We start from the raw sequence: 15,893 nt of genomic DNA on the forward strand, positions 1-15,893 counted from the left end.
CCAACCTGTGACCAATCCCCACCATGTCACCCAGCCCCGAGCACTGAATGCTGTGTCCAGCTATTCCTTGAACACCTCCAGGGATGGAAATTCCACCACTTCCCTGGGCAGCCCATTCCAGTGTCTGACAACCCTTTCTGAGAAGAAATACTTCCTGAAATTCATATTGATAAACTCAGAGTGAAACCCAAAAACTTAGCTGGTGCCACAAGCAGCTCTGACCCAAGAAGCCATCTCATGCTTGGTGCCAATGTGAGGTGACACCACTCAGCTCAGATCACATCATGGCAGGGCTGTGCTGGCTTCAGCCTCTGCTCAAACCAGCAGCAGCAAAGTTACACTGCATCAGTTCCCAACCCCACTGTCCCTCCTAGTCTTTAAAACCTGTGAAAACCCATGTGCAATAATGAGCAGTTTTGTAAAAACTATCAAATTGTCACAGCTCTCCATTTATCCTGCTTCTGTTTAGCCTCTAATTACATTAATTGAGAGTATGGGCAGCTATGGACTGGCACAGACCTGCCTTAAAAAAATCAACAAGCAACACAAAAAAGATAAGGGGTGGATTTTCATTTGCTGCTTGGGGCAAATCCTCATTCTGTGCTGCAAGTCTTTCCTGTGAGACAGTTTCAGCATGAACACCTTTATGACCATTGCAGGTTGTACAGAAAGCCCAGAGCTGGAACAATGCAGCCAAGGGGCTGCACACAGACAGGGCAGGGACCAGGGCCAGGACCCCTGTGCCAGCACTGGGGGAGGACCAGCACTGCTGCCCTGAGCAGCTGACCACAGCCCTGTGCCCTGGGAACGGACTGTGCGCTGCTCAGCACCTCCCACCCCCTGAAATCACAGCTACTTTGCTACAAAAACAGTCCCAGGAGGAAACATGGGTGGGAATTCCCAAAGCACACAAAACCAAGAGGTACTACAAGGCAAAGCACGGAACGGCACACAGCCCGAGCAGAGGGGCTCAGGGCATTGCCAGCTGCTTTTAGGACAAAATTCCACGTGAAATGTTTCCCCTTTTTTGCTGCTGGGCTCGCCCTGAAGCCGGCGGTGATTTGCAGTGCCCAGAAATCAGCTGCTCCTGAAAAGCAGGGCAGCACCTCCGGCACACACTGCAGCCCTTGAAGCCCCTGGTGATCAGCACGGCTGCTTCACACACGGGTGCCCAGAGAAGAAAAGACGGAGCAGGGATTTCCACGCCATTCCCAGAGGAACACACAATGGGGAGGGGAGAAGAAAAAGGAAGAAAAAAAGACTTCAAACCAATGCTCCCAGCCCCAGAACAAATGGCATTTTCTCACCCCTCTCATCCCTTTGATGGCAAATAAATTAGAACCACAAATAATAATCCTGGCCCTTCCGCAGCGCCTTTCATCTGCCAAGCTCAGAGCTCCCCAAGCATTAATTCATCACGGCTGGTAACACCCTGCAAGGGCTGGAAATATCCCAGTGTTCAGCTTGAGAAACAAACCGGCTCCTGCAGCTCAAGCAGGCACATTTGGCCAAAACGCCATGGGAGCAGCCAAATACCTGTGTGCCTCCCACTGGCCACCCAGAGCTGCACGGGGGCACTCCTGGGCTCCGGGAGAAGGAAATGCACACAGTGCTCTGTGGCTCCAGCAAGAGAGTCCCTCTGTCATCTGGGAGGCTGAGCCTGCACATGACAGAGCTCAGCCAGGCCCAGGCCTCGGACCTGAGCAAGTGGAACCTCAGAGTAACACCTGAGTAGCACCTGTGTGCCCTGCAAGCCAGGCCCTAACATCCCAGCAGAGCAGTAACGCCCCTGCCTCCACAGGACCCTGCCTGCAAACAAAGAGCCCAACTCATTTGCTCTGCTCTGTTCCCTCTTCTCTGCATTTTTTTCCTTATCTGCTTTTAAAAAATATTCTGCATTATTTTTAATTATATGCATAATACAAAATAATTATATGTTTATTTTAATTTCTAGCCTCTACTCTCTTGACATTGCTGCAAAATCCAGAGCTGTACTGTGCGGCAAGTAAATCACAGAATCCTAGAATGGTTTATGTTGGGAGAGACCTTAAAGATTATTCCATTTCAACCACCCTGCCACGAACAGCAACACCTTCCACTAGCCCAGGTTGCTCCAAGCCCTGTTCCAACCAGGCCAGTAAAGCCAACTGAGGATATTTGGCATAACTATTTCAGCTGCTGTTTCTGTTCCCTAACTTGACTCAGCTAATTTTTCCAGGGACCAAGCAATTCCACAGTTCCATGTAACGCTGAATTTCCTCAGAGTTCCCCTCCTTTCCTGGCTTGTCTCAGATACAGCAATCACTAATCCATAGGGAAGTGGGCTACTGCTCCAGAAGGACTCAGAGGAGGCTGCACACGTTTTGGCAGATCAGTTTGTATGCAAACTGCCTGTTCCATTTTCTCTGCTGAATCTAGTGATACCTTTCATGTGACCACTTCAAACTATCTTGCAGCCATTTCCCAGAGAACTCCAGAGGGATGGATAAGGAGCTTTATCTCCTCTTCACATACGTGGCTGAAAAGATTAACTTGGTCACACAGTTAATGACAGTAATGAGACAAGCCCAGGCACTTAAACAGGCACATTTGTCATCCGAGGAGGAGGCCCCGTGGTGCACTGACAGTCCAAGGCTAATTTGATCTATCTCTATATTCCTCCCTTCCTTTCTAGGACAAAACAACAAGGCCACAGGAGGCAGAGGGGCAGACGGCTCTGCGCCCCTTCACGGCTCCTCTGATGGGCTTCACAGTTCTCATTAAGCCACAGCCCTGCGAGCCTTCCCTCCCTCCCTCCCTCCCTCCCTCCCGGAGCAGCTGGGGCCTCTGTCTCGCCAGAGCAGGAGAGTGGAGCATGGCTTTGTCACCAGACACTGCTCTGCAGGGACACCCAGGGAGCAAGTGATGGCAAGGCTGTGCCCAAGAGATGACACTGAGGCAGCTGGGATTTGGGGGAAACGCCGGTAAATTGGCTCTGCAGTGTCCTGACGGTTCGGATCTGTGTGAAACCAGCAGCTGCACGTGGCAATTTGTACCGGAGATGCAGGGGTGTGCGAGCCCTGTCGCCTCTCCTGTGTCCCAGAGAGGCAGCACGGTGCATCCCGGGCTCAGAGCTGCCCCAGGCTCAGACTGGGGCCAGCCGGGCTCAGAGTGTGCCCAGCCGGGCTCAGAGTGAGCCCAGCCAGGCTCAGAGTGTGCCCAGGCTCAGAGTGTGCCCAGGCTCAGAGTGTGCCCAGCCGGGCTCAGAGTGTGCCCAGCCAGGCTCAGAGTGTGCCCAGCCGGGCTCAGAGTGTGCCCAGGCTCAGAGTGTGCCCAGCCGGGCTCAGAGTGTGCCCAGGCTCAGAGTGTGCCCAGCCGGGCTCAGAGTGTGCCCAGGCTCAGAGTGTGCCCAGGCTCAGAGTGTGCCCAGCCAGGCTCAGAGTGTGCCCAGGCTCAGAGTGTGCCCAGCCAGGCTCAGAGTGTGCCCAGCCAGGCTCAGAGTGTGCCCAGCCGGGCTCAGAGTGTGCCCAGGCTCAGAGTGTGCCCAGCCAGGCTCAGAGTGTGCCCAGGCTCAGAGTGTGCCCAGCCAGGCTCAGAGTGTGCCCAGCCAGGCTCAGAGTGTGCCCAGCCAGGCTCAGAGTGTGCCCAGCCGGGCTCAGAGTGTGCCCAGGCTCAGAGTGTGCCCAGCCAGGCTCAGAGTGTGCCCAGGCTCAGAGTGTGCCCAGGCTCAGAGTGTGCCCAGCCAGGCTCAGAGTGTGCCCAGCCAGGCTCAGAGTGTGCCCAGCCGGGCTCAGAGCTGCCCTAGGCTAAGAGTGTGCCCAGCCAGGCTCAGAGTGTGCCCAGCCAGGCTCAGAGTGTGCCCAGGCTCAGAGTGTGCCCAGGCTCAGAGCGTGCCCAGGCTCAGAGTGTGCCCAGGCTCAGAGTGTGCCCAGCCAGGCTCAGAGTGTGCCCAGGCTCAGAGTGTGCCCAGGCTCAGAGTGTGCCCAGCCAGGCTCAGAGTGTGCCCAGCCAGGCTCAGAGTGTGCCCAGGCTCAGAGCGTGCCCAGGCTCAGAGTGTGCCCAGGCTCAGAGTGTGCCCAGGCTCAGAGTGTGCCCAGGCTCAGAGTGTGCCCAGGCTCAGAGTGTGCCCAGGCTCAGAGTGTGCCCAGCCAGGCTCAGAGTGTGCCCAGCCGGGCTCAGAGTGTGCCCAGCCAGGCTCAGAGTGTGCCCAGCCAGGCTCAGAGTGTGCCCAGGCTCAGAGCGTGCCCAGCCAGGCTCGGAGCGTGGCTCACGCAAGCTCAGCTCACGCATCCAGTATTTTGTTTCTTTGGTGAACAGACTTTGTAATTGGGGAAATTTCATTGCTCCATGTTAAAGATGCTTTAGCTGAAGTCCCTGAAGGGATTTCTAGAATGTGGGAGAAATGCCATCTGCTGACTCCAGAGGAAGTGTCAGTGAGGAAATAAAAGTTGGGAAGAATAATATAAACAGACAGAGCTAAAATGGAACTCAGCAAATCTCCAGAAAATCAAAGTTCAAAAATCTCCACAAAACCAAGTCATTCTTGCTTAAAAAATAATTGAACAAAAGAAAGATAGAACATGCACTGCAAAAGCAGAAAGCCTGCAGATAAATCAAGGTGTTCTCATACCCTGCCATTCAAATGTCTCCAAGATCAACTTACTTGTTTTTTAACACATCTTCAATAATAAAGAGAACAAAACATAATGAAGAGTATTTTATCATATATGAAAATCTTGAAGTCATTGGGGATTTGCATCAGACTTACTTTAATTCTCAGCAGTGTAACTACATGCTAATGGGGTAGGAAAGGAGGTAAACATTCAAGCAGCTTTTTAAATTGTACATTTAGGTAATGATGGTAACTCAGTGCTTCAAGCTCAGCTATTTATGCACTCACTGAGGCAACTCCAGCAGGCAGAAACTGCGCAGTGAAATCTACACACTGTGGGATGCCCGATAAAGGAAGAAGCAGAAATCCCTTCTCTGGGTAAATCCCTTCTCTGAATCATCTCAAAGCAGTTTGTAGGAGTCACCAGCGCTCAGCTCCTGCCGTTGCCATGAAGCTGCCTCCAGCAGTTCCTGCCCTGAGGCTGTTCCCTGCAAGGAGCACCGGGACAAAGCCCCAAGGCGCCTTCCCCACCAGGACAGCGCTGCCACGTGTGCTGAATCCCCACCAAAGTCACCGGGTCATAGAGAGAAAAACCCCTCTGGCTCAGCACCACAACGAAGGCTGTGCCTGACCTTGGGGAGCATTTCTCTGTCTCCAATCCAGACTAACCAATGGGCCAAGAAGAAACCTCAGTCTCCCCTGGCTCACCCCAAGGCAAACCCAATTGACAGGACACTTCAGCCCCAGTTAAGAATATCCTAAGGCCCCAGAGACAGCCCTTCAGCAGCAAGGGGTGCAGATAGGAGCCCAGCAGGCTGGCTGGGCCCAGGAAGGCACTCACATCAATGAGGTCGGAGACGTCGTGGATGTAGTACTTGCTCACGGCCGCGTTGGTGGCTGCCAGGTTCAGCAGGTAGTCATTCCTGGCTTTTGTACACTTCAGCTTGTTCTCAGAATACTTGGCTTGTCTCTGGAAAAGCAGAATGCAGTGTCAGAGCACAAACAGGGTGGTATTGGCACAGTTTCTCCTGCCCAGACCCCCACAGCACCCTGCAGCCTGGGTGTGATGAGGTAATTACTAAAACTTGGTGTCTGGTATGAAAACAGGGACCTTGCCAGGGTGGAGGAGATCCCATCTGAACACCCCTCGCACTGCCAGCCAGCCACGATGAGTGCATCCTGCTCAGAGGTACTTGGAGCCCCTGAGCACAGCTGCTGCTGGGGATTTTGGCATCAGTCAAAACCAGAGGGCCAAATTTTCCCCCCAGAAATGCTGACATACGTTTGGACTTGCTCCAGATGTGTGCAGCTGTATCAAAGTGGAATCTGGCCCAGAGGCCCAAGCTACACAATTCAGAACAGGACCCAGAATTCAAAACTGTAGGAAAGCAGATGTGCTCCAGATCTGGGACATCTGCTCAGGCAGATCCCTGCTCTGAAGGCTGAATCAAAAGATTAACCCTTCCGAGAAGTTCACTGTTAGAAATGTCCCAGGGCTGGGTGAGCCAGTGAGCAAAGGCATCCTGGTTGGGGAAACTGTCTCCTTTTCTCCAAAATTAACACAAAAACTTGTGGAGATCGTGAGGTGACAGGGATTTGCTAAGGCCAGAACAGCACAAAGGGTTTTGCCTAGCAAATCCATCTAAATACTGCACTCTCACTCCCAGACAGTCTACAGAGGAAGAACACTGGTATTTCATAGATCCAATTGTTTTTTTGCTACCAGGAGTCAGTGCCTGAGCGAACCCAAGGCTGTGGTTCATTTTTAAAAGCCCTTTTTCAAAGAACACATCCCAGACAAACCCCAGTTTTCCAGACCAGGGTGCATCCCCACGCAGAGTGGGGCACCCTGCTGCACTGCCCTCCTCAGCACAGCCTCTGGGGTCCCAGTGGCACAGCCAGGCCCCCAGCACGCCGTGGCCCGAGCTGCTGCTGGAGAAGCAGCTCCAGCACCTCTCCCTGTCCTGTGCTCCAGCAGCCATTGCCCCCAGGGCCCCTGTCTCAGCTCTCCCTCTGCAGAGACAGCCAGGAGGGTCCACGTGGCTGCTGTGCAGGTCCACCCCTCCATCCAAGGCTGCACTGCCTGTCCCTGTCATGCCATCCTGCCTCTGAGTCAAGCCTTCTCTGGAAGCTGGTCCTGGCCCTTCTCCACAGCCAGGAGCAGGGATGACACCTGCGATGGCCTCCTTGGGTTGCCTTCAGCAGAACGCGCACACGAGACACCAGCCCTCCCAGCCCCTTCCCAGAGATACAGGAATGGCCTCACAGACAAGGACAAGGCTGAAGCCAACCCCCACTGCCTGCAGGGAGCCCCAACCCCAGCCCAGGTCCCTCTTCCTTCCTTCTCACCCACCTTCTCCTTCATCTTCTCAATCTTCTTGACGGAGCTGCGCCGCTGCGGCCGGTCCTCATGTCGCAGCAGGTTCACACTGATGTCCCCTGACTTGTTGAACTGCTTTTCCTCCTGCTTCTCTGCCTCCTTCAGCTTGCTCTCGGCGCTGATGCTCTCTGCGTGGTACATGTGGTAGGTCTTCATCACCTGCAGGCACAGGAGGTCATGAGCCCCCTGCCCATGGTCACCTGCAGCACCAGAGCAGGACAAGCCAGCAGCCCTGGGCAGGGCAGAGGGGCTGTGGGGCATTAAGGAACACAGTGGGGAGGAAAGCTTGAGAGATGAATCCCAGCCCCAGCCCTATTTCTAGAGGCTCCAGGCTGGCCTAAGAGCTGTGATGACACTCGGTCCCACAGGGGGGACATGATCCAGCCCATGCCTGCAGTCAGAGCACGGTGCGCCTGCCAAGAGGGAAATAAGGAATAACCTCAGAGCTCTGCAGCTGGGATAAGGGTCTCCATGACAAGTGACTGCGAGGGAGGCCACAGTCACTCTGAACTCCCTTTTGACCTAACCCCTCTGTTCCTACACTTGGACTTGCTAAGCCATCAGCCAGCCCTTGCTCTGCCACCCAGACAGCAGAACCACCCAGAAGTGGAGGAGCTGCAATCCCCAGGCAGAAATGGGGTTTATCTCCTGTCACCAGCTCATCCTCCCCTTGCTGCCAGCAGCAGGCACAGGCAGTGCCAGCATAGGTGCAGCAGCACCTTCTCCTTCACATTCCAGATCCAGGAGGGATGATGCTGATCCTGGAACACTCTACAGGCAAAACTTCCAGCACAACCTCCCCTTTCAGAAACAAGGGCCCAAAGGGCACACTGGATCATTTTAATGGAGCTGGCAAGAGGGACACATCTGCTCCTCTCTCTTTATGCCTTTAGTCACACTGTCCCCTTCCATCATCTCCCTTCGGGATGTGGGTGGTTTATTTCACATTGCCTTGACACAGCACACAGTGCCTGACTGCTCACTGCAATCAGCCTCAGCAGGGCTGGCACTGCAGCCTGGGACACACTGGGACACTGGGACACGCTGGGACATGCTGGGACACACTGGGACACGCTGGGACATGCTGGGACACGCTGGGACATGCTGGGACACACTGGGACACGCTGGGACACGCTGGGACACACTGGGACACGCTGGGACATGCTGGGACACGCTGGGACACGCTGGGACACGCTGGGACACACTGGGACACGCTGGGATGGGCTGCCTGAGGCCCAAGGGTTAAAACAAGCAGGAGTCCCCAAAGGCAGGGGATTTTTACACAAGGCTTAATGAAGCAAACACAGCTTTCCTCAGCTGCCAGCAGGACCCAGGAGTGTTTGACTTGGAGCAGGTCAGGCTGAGCTGCAGGACCCCTCCTCCTGCCAAGCACAGCCCTCAGCCAAAGCAGGCTCCCAACGCCCTTCAGAGTGCACAAACTCCAGTGTGCAGGGACACCCCAGTGTGCAGGGACACCCCAATGCCAGGGACACCCCAGTGTGCAGGGACACCCCAGTGTGCAGGGACACCCCAGTGCAGGGACACCCCAATGCCAGGGACACCCCAATGTGCAGGGACACCCCAATGCCAGGGACACCCCAGTGTGCAGGGACACCCCACTGTGCAGGGACACCCAGCTCTGCATGGACACCCCAGTGCAGGGACACCCCAGTGCAGGGACACCCCAGTGTGCAGGGACACCCCAGTGCAGTGACACCCCAATGCCAGGGACACCCCAGTGCAGGGACACCCCAGTGTGCAGGGACACCCCAATGCCAGGGACACCCCAGTGTGCAGGGACACCCCAATGCAGGGACACCCCAATGCAGGGACACCCCAGTGCAGGGACACCCCAGTGTGCAGGGACACCCAGCTCTGCATGGACACCCCAATGCCAGGGACACCCCAGTGCAGGGACACCCCAGTGTGCAGGGACACCCCACTGTGCAGGGACACCCCACTGTGCAGGGACACCCCAGTGCAGGGACACCCCAATGCCAGGGACACCCCAGTGCAGGGACACCCCAGTGTGCAGGGACACCCCAATGCCAGGGACACCCCAGTGTGCAGGGACACCCCAATGCAGGGACACCCCAATGCAGGGACACCCCAGTGCAGGGACACCCCAGTGTGCAGGGACACCCAGCTCTGCATGGACACCCCAATGCCAGGGACACCCCAGTGCAGGGACACCCCAGTGTGCAGGGACACCCCAATGCAGGGACACCCCAATGCAGGGACACCCCAGTGCAGGGACACCCCAGTGTGCAGGGACACCCCAGTGTGCAGGGACACCCCAATGCCAGGGACACCCCAGTGCAGGGACACTCCAATGCCAGGGACACCCCAGTGCAGGGACAGGCAAGGGGCAGTGAGCAACGGCTCCTGCTTGGCCCTGAGCTGCTGCATTTCCAGACCCCAAAGATTCTTAACACAGATTCCAGCCACATATTTCAAACTGCCTTTTCTGCAGTGAATGTCACAGGATCCACATAGACAGAAGATTCCTGGGATTTTCTTAAAGAGAAAGACCAGAGGGTTTCACTGAGCCCTCCTCACCCTCACTACCTACATCTTGTTGTGAACACACAGAGGGAAGTGAAAGGAAAGTGCTGCATATCAGGGCTGCAGGCAGCAAGAGAGAAGGCTTCTGCAGCACGCAGAGAGGCCCTGACACGACATGACAGAGAAGCCCAACGAGTAACAGGGCTCCCCATTGCAGGGTTCTGTGAAATCTGAAGGTTATGGGACAGTTACCCAACCAAAACAGACACCTTAAACAACTCGCTGTGCTCCTCACCAGCTGCCCTGCCACACAGCTCACTCCTGGAAATTCAGAGCATATTTCTGTTTATATCTGCCTTAATTTTGGCCGGGGCCAGCCTGCGGTGCAGCAATCAGCCCTGATCTGCAATTCCCTGGTGCCATCTCGGTGCCTGCAATCAGATCAGGCTGTCCCTGGCCTGCAGTGCTGTGACACAAAGACAAACTGCCACAGCTGCGTCCCGGGGATCCTTCCTGCAAATCAGTTAATTAGCTGCAGCCAAGGAGGAAAAATATGTTCCAATGTTCATTAGTTATTTAACAACACGAGTTGTGTTTTCCATATTAATTACACGTTCTGGATAAAGGCTGTTGCCAAAATACCGGCCATAAATGGCACTGCTGGCAGTCTCCAGCTACAAGGGCTTTGTTCTCCTCAACAGCTCATCCCCAAGGTTCTGACCCAGCAGAGGAGCCAGAGCAGAAATGGGGGGACCGTGTCAGGTACAGGCTCAGGCCCGCTCAGCCTTCTGCCTTTACCAGCTCCAGCTGGTACCTCTCTCTGGAATCCATAAGGAGGAACCAAAGGAACAAAGCTGGTTTTAACTCACAGCTGAACTATTTCTGCACAAAACCATTCACAAGCATCTCCACTTCAGAATGAAAGTCATCCACTTCCATTTTGATTAAAATCAGTGTGGCTTTGGTTCTCTCCATACAGACTCCACAGGGTGACTTGCATCAGAACAGCAACAAGGCTGAGCTAAAATCAATGTGGTTGTTTTGGCTTAGGTTTGAGACAGTGTATGCCTGAGAAGCCTGTAAAAAATTGTTGTTTCCACCCAGCGCACAGAATTCCCCTCGCAGAGGCTTAAAAAGCAGTCTTGCCAGGGCATGGATGAGCTGTGGGTAAAGGCCTGGCCAGAGGCAAGAAAATCAACTTCTCTGTGCTGACAGCAAAGTGACATTTCTGACGCAGCAGCAGCCTGGTGTCCTGTGAGCCAGGTCCCTACCCCGTGCCTGGCTTTGTCAGCAGCCGCAGCCCCCGTGCTGCTCATGGGCACCCCACGTGCTGCACAGAACACACAGCAGCAGCTCAGCCCCAAAGCGTCCCCAGGCACCCCCAGACCCCTGAGCTGGGGGCAGCTGGGCCCCTTCACCTGATGGCTCAGGAACAGAACTCTGAGAGGCAGGAGCTGCTGGCACCAAGCACACGTGAGGTGACCCCGATTGCCCCGCGGGCTTTTTCTTCATGCTTTTGAAATCTGTCCCCTCCCTGCTCCCTCCCGCCTGCATGACACAACCAGTTTGTTATCTCAGCAGCAAGGCTGGGCGCAAACACAGAGCTCCTCCAGCTGTCCCAGTTTCCCACTCAAACCAGTTTGTTTCACCATTCAAGCCCATTCTGCTCAGCACACGGAGCAAAGCAGCGAATGGCAGAAGTCTCAGCTCCTGTGAGGACGAGCAGAATGACCCTGTGCTCCTCCCTGGTCACTGCCTGCAGTGGGACTCAGCACAGCGCTGGCCCCCGTGTCCCCAGGGATGCCCTGTCCGTGGCTGGGCTCAGAGCAGGCTGCTCCACAGCTATGCAGCTCAGGCCAGCCCTTGTTGGCCTTCCCTTGTTGTGCATCTGTCATGCTGCTGCTGCAATTAATCCTAATTAGTCACCACCCCTAACACAGCTTGTGACATTCAACCATCAACAACAAACTCCCAAATCTCACACAGGCTTTTTAATCTGATCTGCTGTCCACCCACACTGCAGGTCTCACAACAATCAAATCCTTCAACAGCCAGTGCAGGAACCAACCTGTTAAGAGGAGATTTATGGCAGAAATTTCAAATACAATCATTCATGCTCTGTTGTTTAGGCCTGTTTTTCAAAAAGATGAAATAGAATGATTGTTTAGGAATAAACCTACTGCAGCATTATTTATGTACCAGTTACAGATACAACCAAAGAAAGGAAATATATTATCTCAATTTTCCAACAAAAGGCAGACTTTATATGGTTTTGTTGCTCCTAAACCACAAATAAAATATTTTTTAAAGAAGACTTGCTACAGGGCAAGAGGCAAAAGCAACACAAAGACTTTTACTACTCTGCTATGAAAACCTGCTTGAAGAGCCATGTCCTGACTAACAGCACATGATCTCACTGGGAGGCACAGACAGCTCTGCAGCCAAAGTGCTCCTCGGGGCACAAGACAGAGCTGAGCCCCTATGAGCCAGAAGTTTTCTGCATTCCCCAGTAGAATGTCGTGTTCAGCCATCCCCCCAGGGCTCACAGGGGCACAGAGGCATCCAACAGACAAGCAGGGCCAGCTCAGAGCCATTGGTGCCTGGAAATCAGCAACCTAGGGTCTGAGCAGGGCCAAAAGGTGATGTGGTGCCCAATCCCCAGCAGGTGAGGGCACTGCAGACACAGGGATCTGACTGGATCACACCCCAGCAGGTGAGGGCACTGCAGACACAGGGATCTGACTGGATCACACAGCCCCAGGGGTGAGGGCACTGCAGACACAGGGATCTGAATGGATCACACAGCCCCAGGGGTGAGGGCACTGCAGACACAGGGATCTGACTGGATCACACAGCCCCAGGGGTGAGGGCACTGCAGACACAGGGATCTGACTGGATCACACAGTCCCAGCAGGTGAGGGCACTGCAGACACAGGGATCTGACTGGATCACACCCCAGCAGGTGAGGGCACTGCAGACACAGGGATCTGACTGGATCACACAGCCCCAGGGGTGAGGGCACTGCAGACACAGGGATCTGACTGGATCACACAGCCCCAGGGGTGAGGGCACTGCAGACACAGGGATCTGACTGGATCACACAGTCCCAGGGGTGAGGGCACTGCAGACACTGGGATCTGACTGGATCACACAGCCCCAGGGGTGAGGGCACTGCAGACACAGGGATGTGACTGGATCACACAGCCCCAGCAGGTGAGGGCACTGCAGACACAGGGATCTGACTGGATCACACAGCCCCAGCAGGTGAGGGCACTGCAGACACAGGGATGTGACTGGATCACACCCACACTGCCCAGGGGTGAAGGCACTGCAGACACAGGGATGTGACTGGATCACACCCACACTGCCCAGGGGTGAAGGCACTGCAGACACAGGGGTGTGACTGGATCACACAGCCCCAGGGGTGAGGGCACTGCAGACACAGGGATCTGACTGGATCACACAGCCCCAGGGGTGAGGGCACTGCAGACACAGGGATCTGACTGGATCACACACCCCAGCAGGTGAGGGCACTGCAGACACAGGGATCTGACTGGATCACACAGCCCCAGGGGTGAGGGCATTGCAGACACAGGGATCTGACTGGATCACACAGCCCAGCAGGTGAGGGCACTGCAGACACAGGGATCTGACTGGATCACACAGTCCCAGGGGTGAGGGCACTGCAGACACAGGGATCTGACTGGATCACACACCCCAGCAGGTGAGGGCACTGCAGACACAGGGATCTGACTGGATCACACAGTCCCAGCAGGTGAGGGCACTGCAGACACAGGGATCTGACTGGATCACACAGCCCCAGGGGTGAGGGCACTGCAGACACAGGGATCTGACTGGATCACACAGCCCCAGGGGTGAGGGCACTGCAGACACAGGGATCTGACTGGATCACACAGCCCCAGCAGGTGAGGGCACTGCAGACACAGGGATCTGACTGGATCACACAGCCCCAGGGGTGAAGGCACTGCAGACACAGGGATCTGACTGGATCACACAGTCCCAGGGGTGAGGGCATTGCAGACATAGGGATCTGACTGGATCACACAGCCCCAGCAGGTGAGGGCACTGCAGACACAGGGATCTGACTGGATCACACCCACACTGCCCCAGGGGTGAGGGCACTGCAGACACAGGGATCTGAGTGGATCACACAGTCCCAGGGGTGAGGGCACTGCAGACACAGGGATCTGACTGGATCACACAGCCCCAGCAGGTGAGGGCACTGCAGACACAGGGATCTGACTGGATCACACAGCCCCAGGGGTGAAGGCACTGCAGACACAGGGATCTGACTGGATCACACAGTCCCAGGGGTGAGGGCATTGCAGACATAGGGATCTGACTGGATCACACAGCCCCAGCAGGTGAGGGCACTGCAGACACAGGGATCTGACTGGATCACACCCACACTGCCCCAGGGGTGAGGGCACTGCAGACACAGGGATCTGAGTGGATCACACCCACACTGCCCCAGGGGTGAGGGCACTGCAGACACAGGGATCTGAGTGGATCACACAGTCCCAGGGGTGAGGGCACTGCAGACACAGGGATCTGACTGGATCACACAGTCCCAGGGGTGAGGGCACTGCAGACACAGGGATGTGACTGGATCACACCCACACTGCCCCAGGGGTGAGGGCACTGCAGACACAGGGATCTGACTGGATCACACTGCCCCAGGGGTGAGGGCACTGCAGACACAGGGATCTGACTGGATCACACAGCCCCAGGGGTGAGGGCACTGCAGACACAGGGATCTGACTGGATCACACAGCCCCAGCAGGTGAGGGCACTGCAGACACAGGGATCTGACTGGATCACACAGCCCCAGCAGGTGAGGGCACTGCAGACACAGGGATCTGACTGGATCACACAGCCCCAGCAGGTGAGGGCACTGCAGACACAGGGATCTGACTGGATCACACCCACACAGCCCCTCCAGGCTCCAGGGAAGCAGCTGGGCACTGGGACCCAGCCCTGGCCTCCAGCACTGCCACCCCCAGTGAGGAGAGATCTCCCAGAGGATGGAGGGGAAGGGATGGGCCGCGCTGCAGGACAGCCAGGGCAGAGCCTCCTCAGACTTGCTGAACAAGCCTGTGCTCCCCAGGCTGGGGAACAGTGGGATCGCTCAGTGCTCACCGTGTAGAGCTCATTGGTGACTTTCAGGAGCTCCTCGTGCATCTGGAGGCCAATCTCCTTGCTCTGCAAGACAAAAACAAGAAGAGGTGAGACTGTTATGCTCAAAACATGCAGATCTAAAATGAAAATACATTTCAGAGGAATCATAAATGTGAATGCACAGCACAGCAAAGTCTCGTGCAGTTTCAGAGCGGCTCTGTATTCATTTGAGGTTGATGTTTGCCCATAGATCACCCAAGCTGTGTTTCAGAGACCATGAGGAAGAATTTCATATAATTTAACCTATTTACCCTGCAAAACAGATGAATCTAAAATTACAGGCAATACTGCTTTGCCTTTCCACTGGTAAAATTAATTCCCAGCCCACAGCCAACTCCCCATTTGGGTATAACTCACAACACTGTCCCCCAGTTTGGGGACTGGCAGGGTGTACATCATCCAACAGCCATTTGTGTTCCCTAGACTGGCATTCTCCAGCCCCACAGCATCACCCATCAATCTGTCCTGATCTGAAAACTCTGCTGCTCTGTGATTAAACACATCTGCTGCTGGGCCTGCAATTCCAGCCAATGCTGGTATTTCAGAGCAAAGACTACCAGGGCTCCCCAGCACCAGCATCCCAGGTTTACAATTCCCTTGGCCATGACCCAGCCCCCAGCTCCTCCTCAGTAGCTCATTTTCACTATTCTAACCTGAGTGAACCAAAGCATCTCTGAAAAAGGACATTACAAAATAGCTACACCACAGTTATATAATAGTTTCCAGTTTCACATCAGCAGCAGCCAAAGTTCAGCCAGCTGAGGAGACACTCCGTGCCAGTGAGGAACTCCTGGCATCCTCCTGTCTGCTGAAATGCCATTATCAGGCTGTGTTTTCCCTTTCCTTGCCAGGCAGGATGAGGCAGATGCAGTTGCCAGCCTCACAGAGCATGGACACAGCCCTTCATGGAGAGGCCATAGCATGGGGAGCTGCCCAACACTGGAGCCTGGCTGCAGATCCAACCAGCTCCTGCTGCAGCCCAGCAGCTGGAGGTGCTGGGATGTGCTCACACTGCTTTCCTGCCTGCCTGCAATTACACCACAAATCTCTCCGTGGAATCTTCTTGGCTAGGAAATACTTATTATAGCTTGAAGATGTGTTTAAACTAAGTATAGACACCCCCTCCTCCCTCCCCTAAACCAAACCAAAACAAAACTGAGCAGTTTCTCCCAGATTTCCTCAAATAACTCCAGGAAGTTTTGTGCACGTGGGCAGGGA

General features: G+C 55.0%; 1 protein-coding gene across 2 annotated transcripts in view; it reads right to left on the minus strand.

Annotated features, from left to right (window-relative positions):
• Positions 1–15,893, minus strand: part of SRGAP3 (SLIT-ROBO Rho GTPase activating protein 3) — a 76,050-nt gene that overhangs the window by 21,749 nt on the left and 38,408 nt on the right. For both annotated transcript variants that reach the window (XM_036390762.2, XM_036390760.2), the window contains exons 4-6: positions 14,637–14,699; positions 6,945–7,130; positions 5,433–5,561 (exon numbers count right to left, since the gene is read on the minus strand). In XM_036390762.2, the coding sequence (XP_036246655.1) occupies positions 5,433–5,561; positions 6,945–7,130; positions 14,637–14,699 (378 nt within the window). The remainder of the gene's footprint in view (positions 1–5,432; positions 5,562–6,944; positions 7,131–14,636; positions 14,700–15,893) is intronic.

The sequence above is a fragment of the Molothrus ater genome, chromosome 11 (assembly GCF_012460135.2).
Source record: "Molothrus ater isolate BHLD 08-10-18 breed brown headed cowbird chromosome 11, BPBGC_Mater_1.1, whole genome shotgun sequence".
In the NCBI taxonomy this organism is placed as follows: domain Eukaryota; kingdom Metazoa; phylum Chordata; class Aves; order Passeriformes; family Icteridae; genus Molothrus; species Molothrus ater.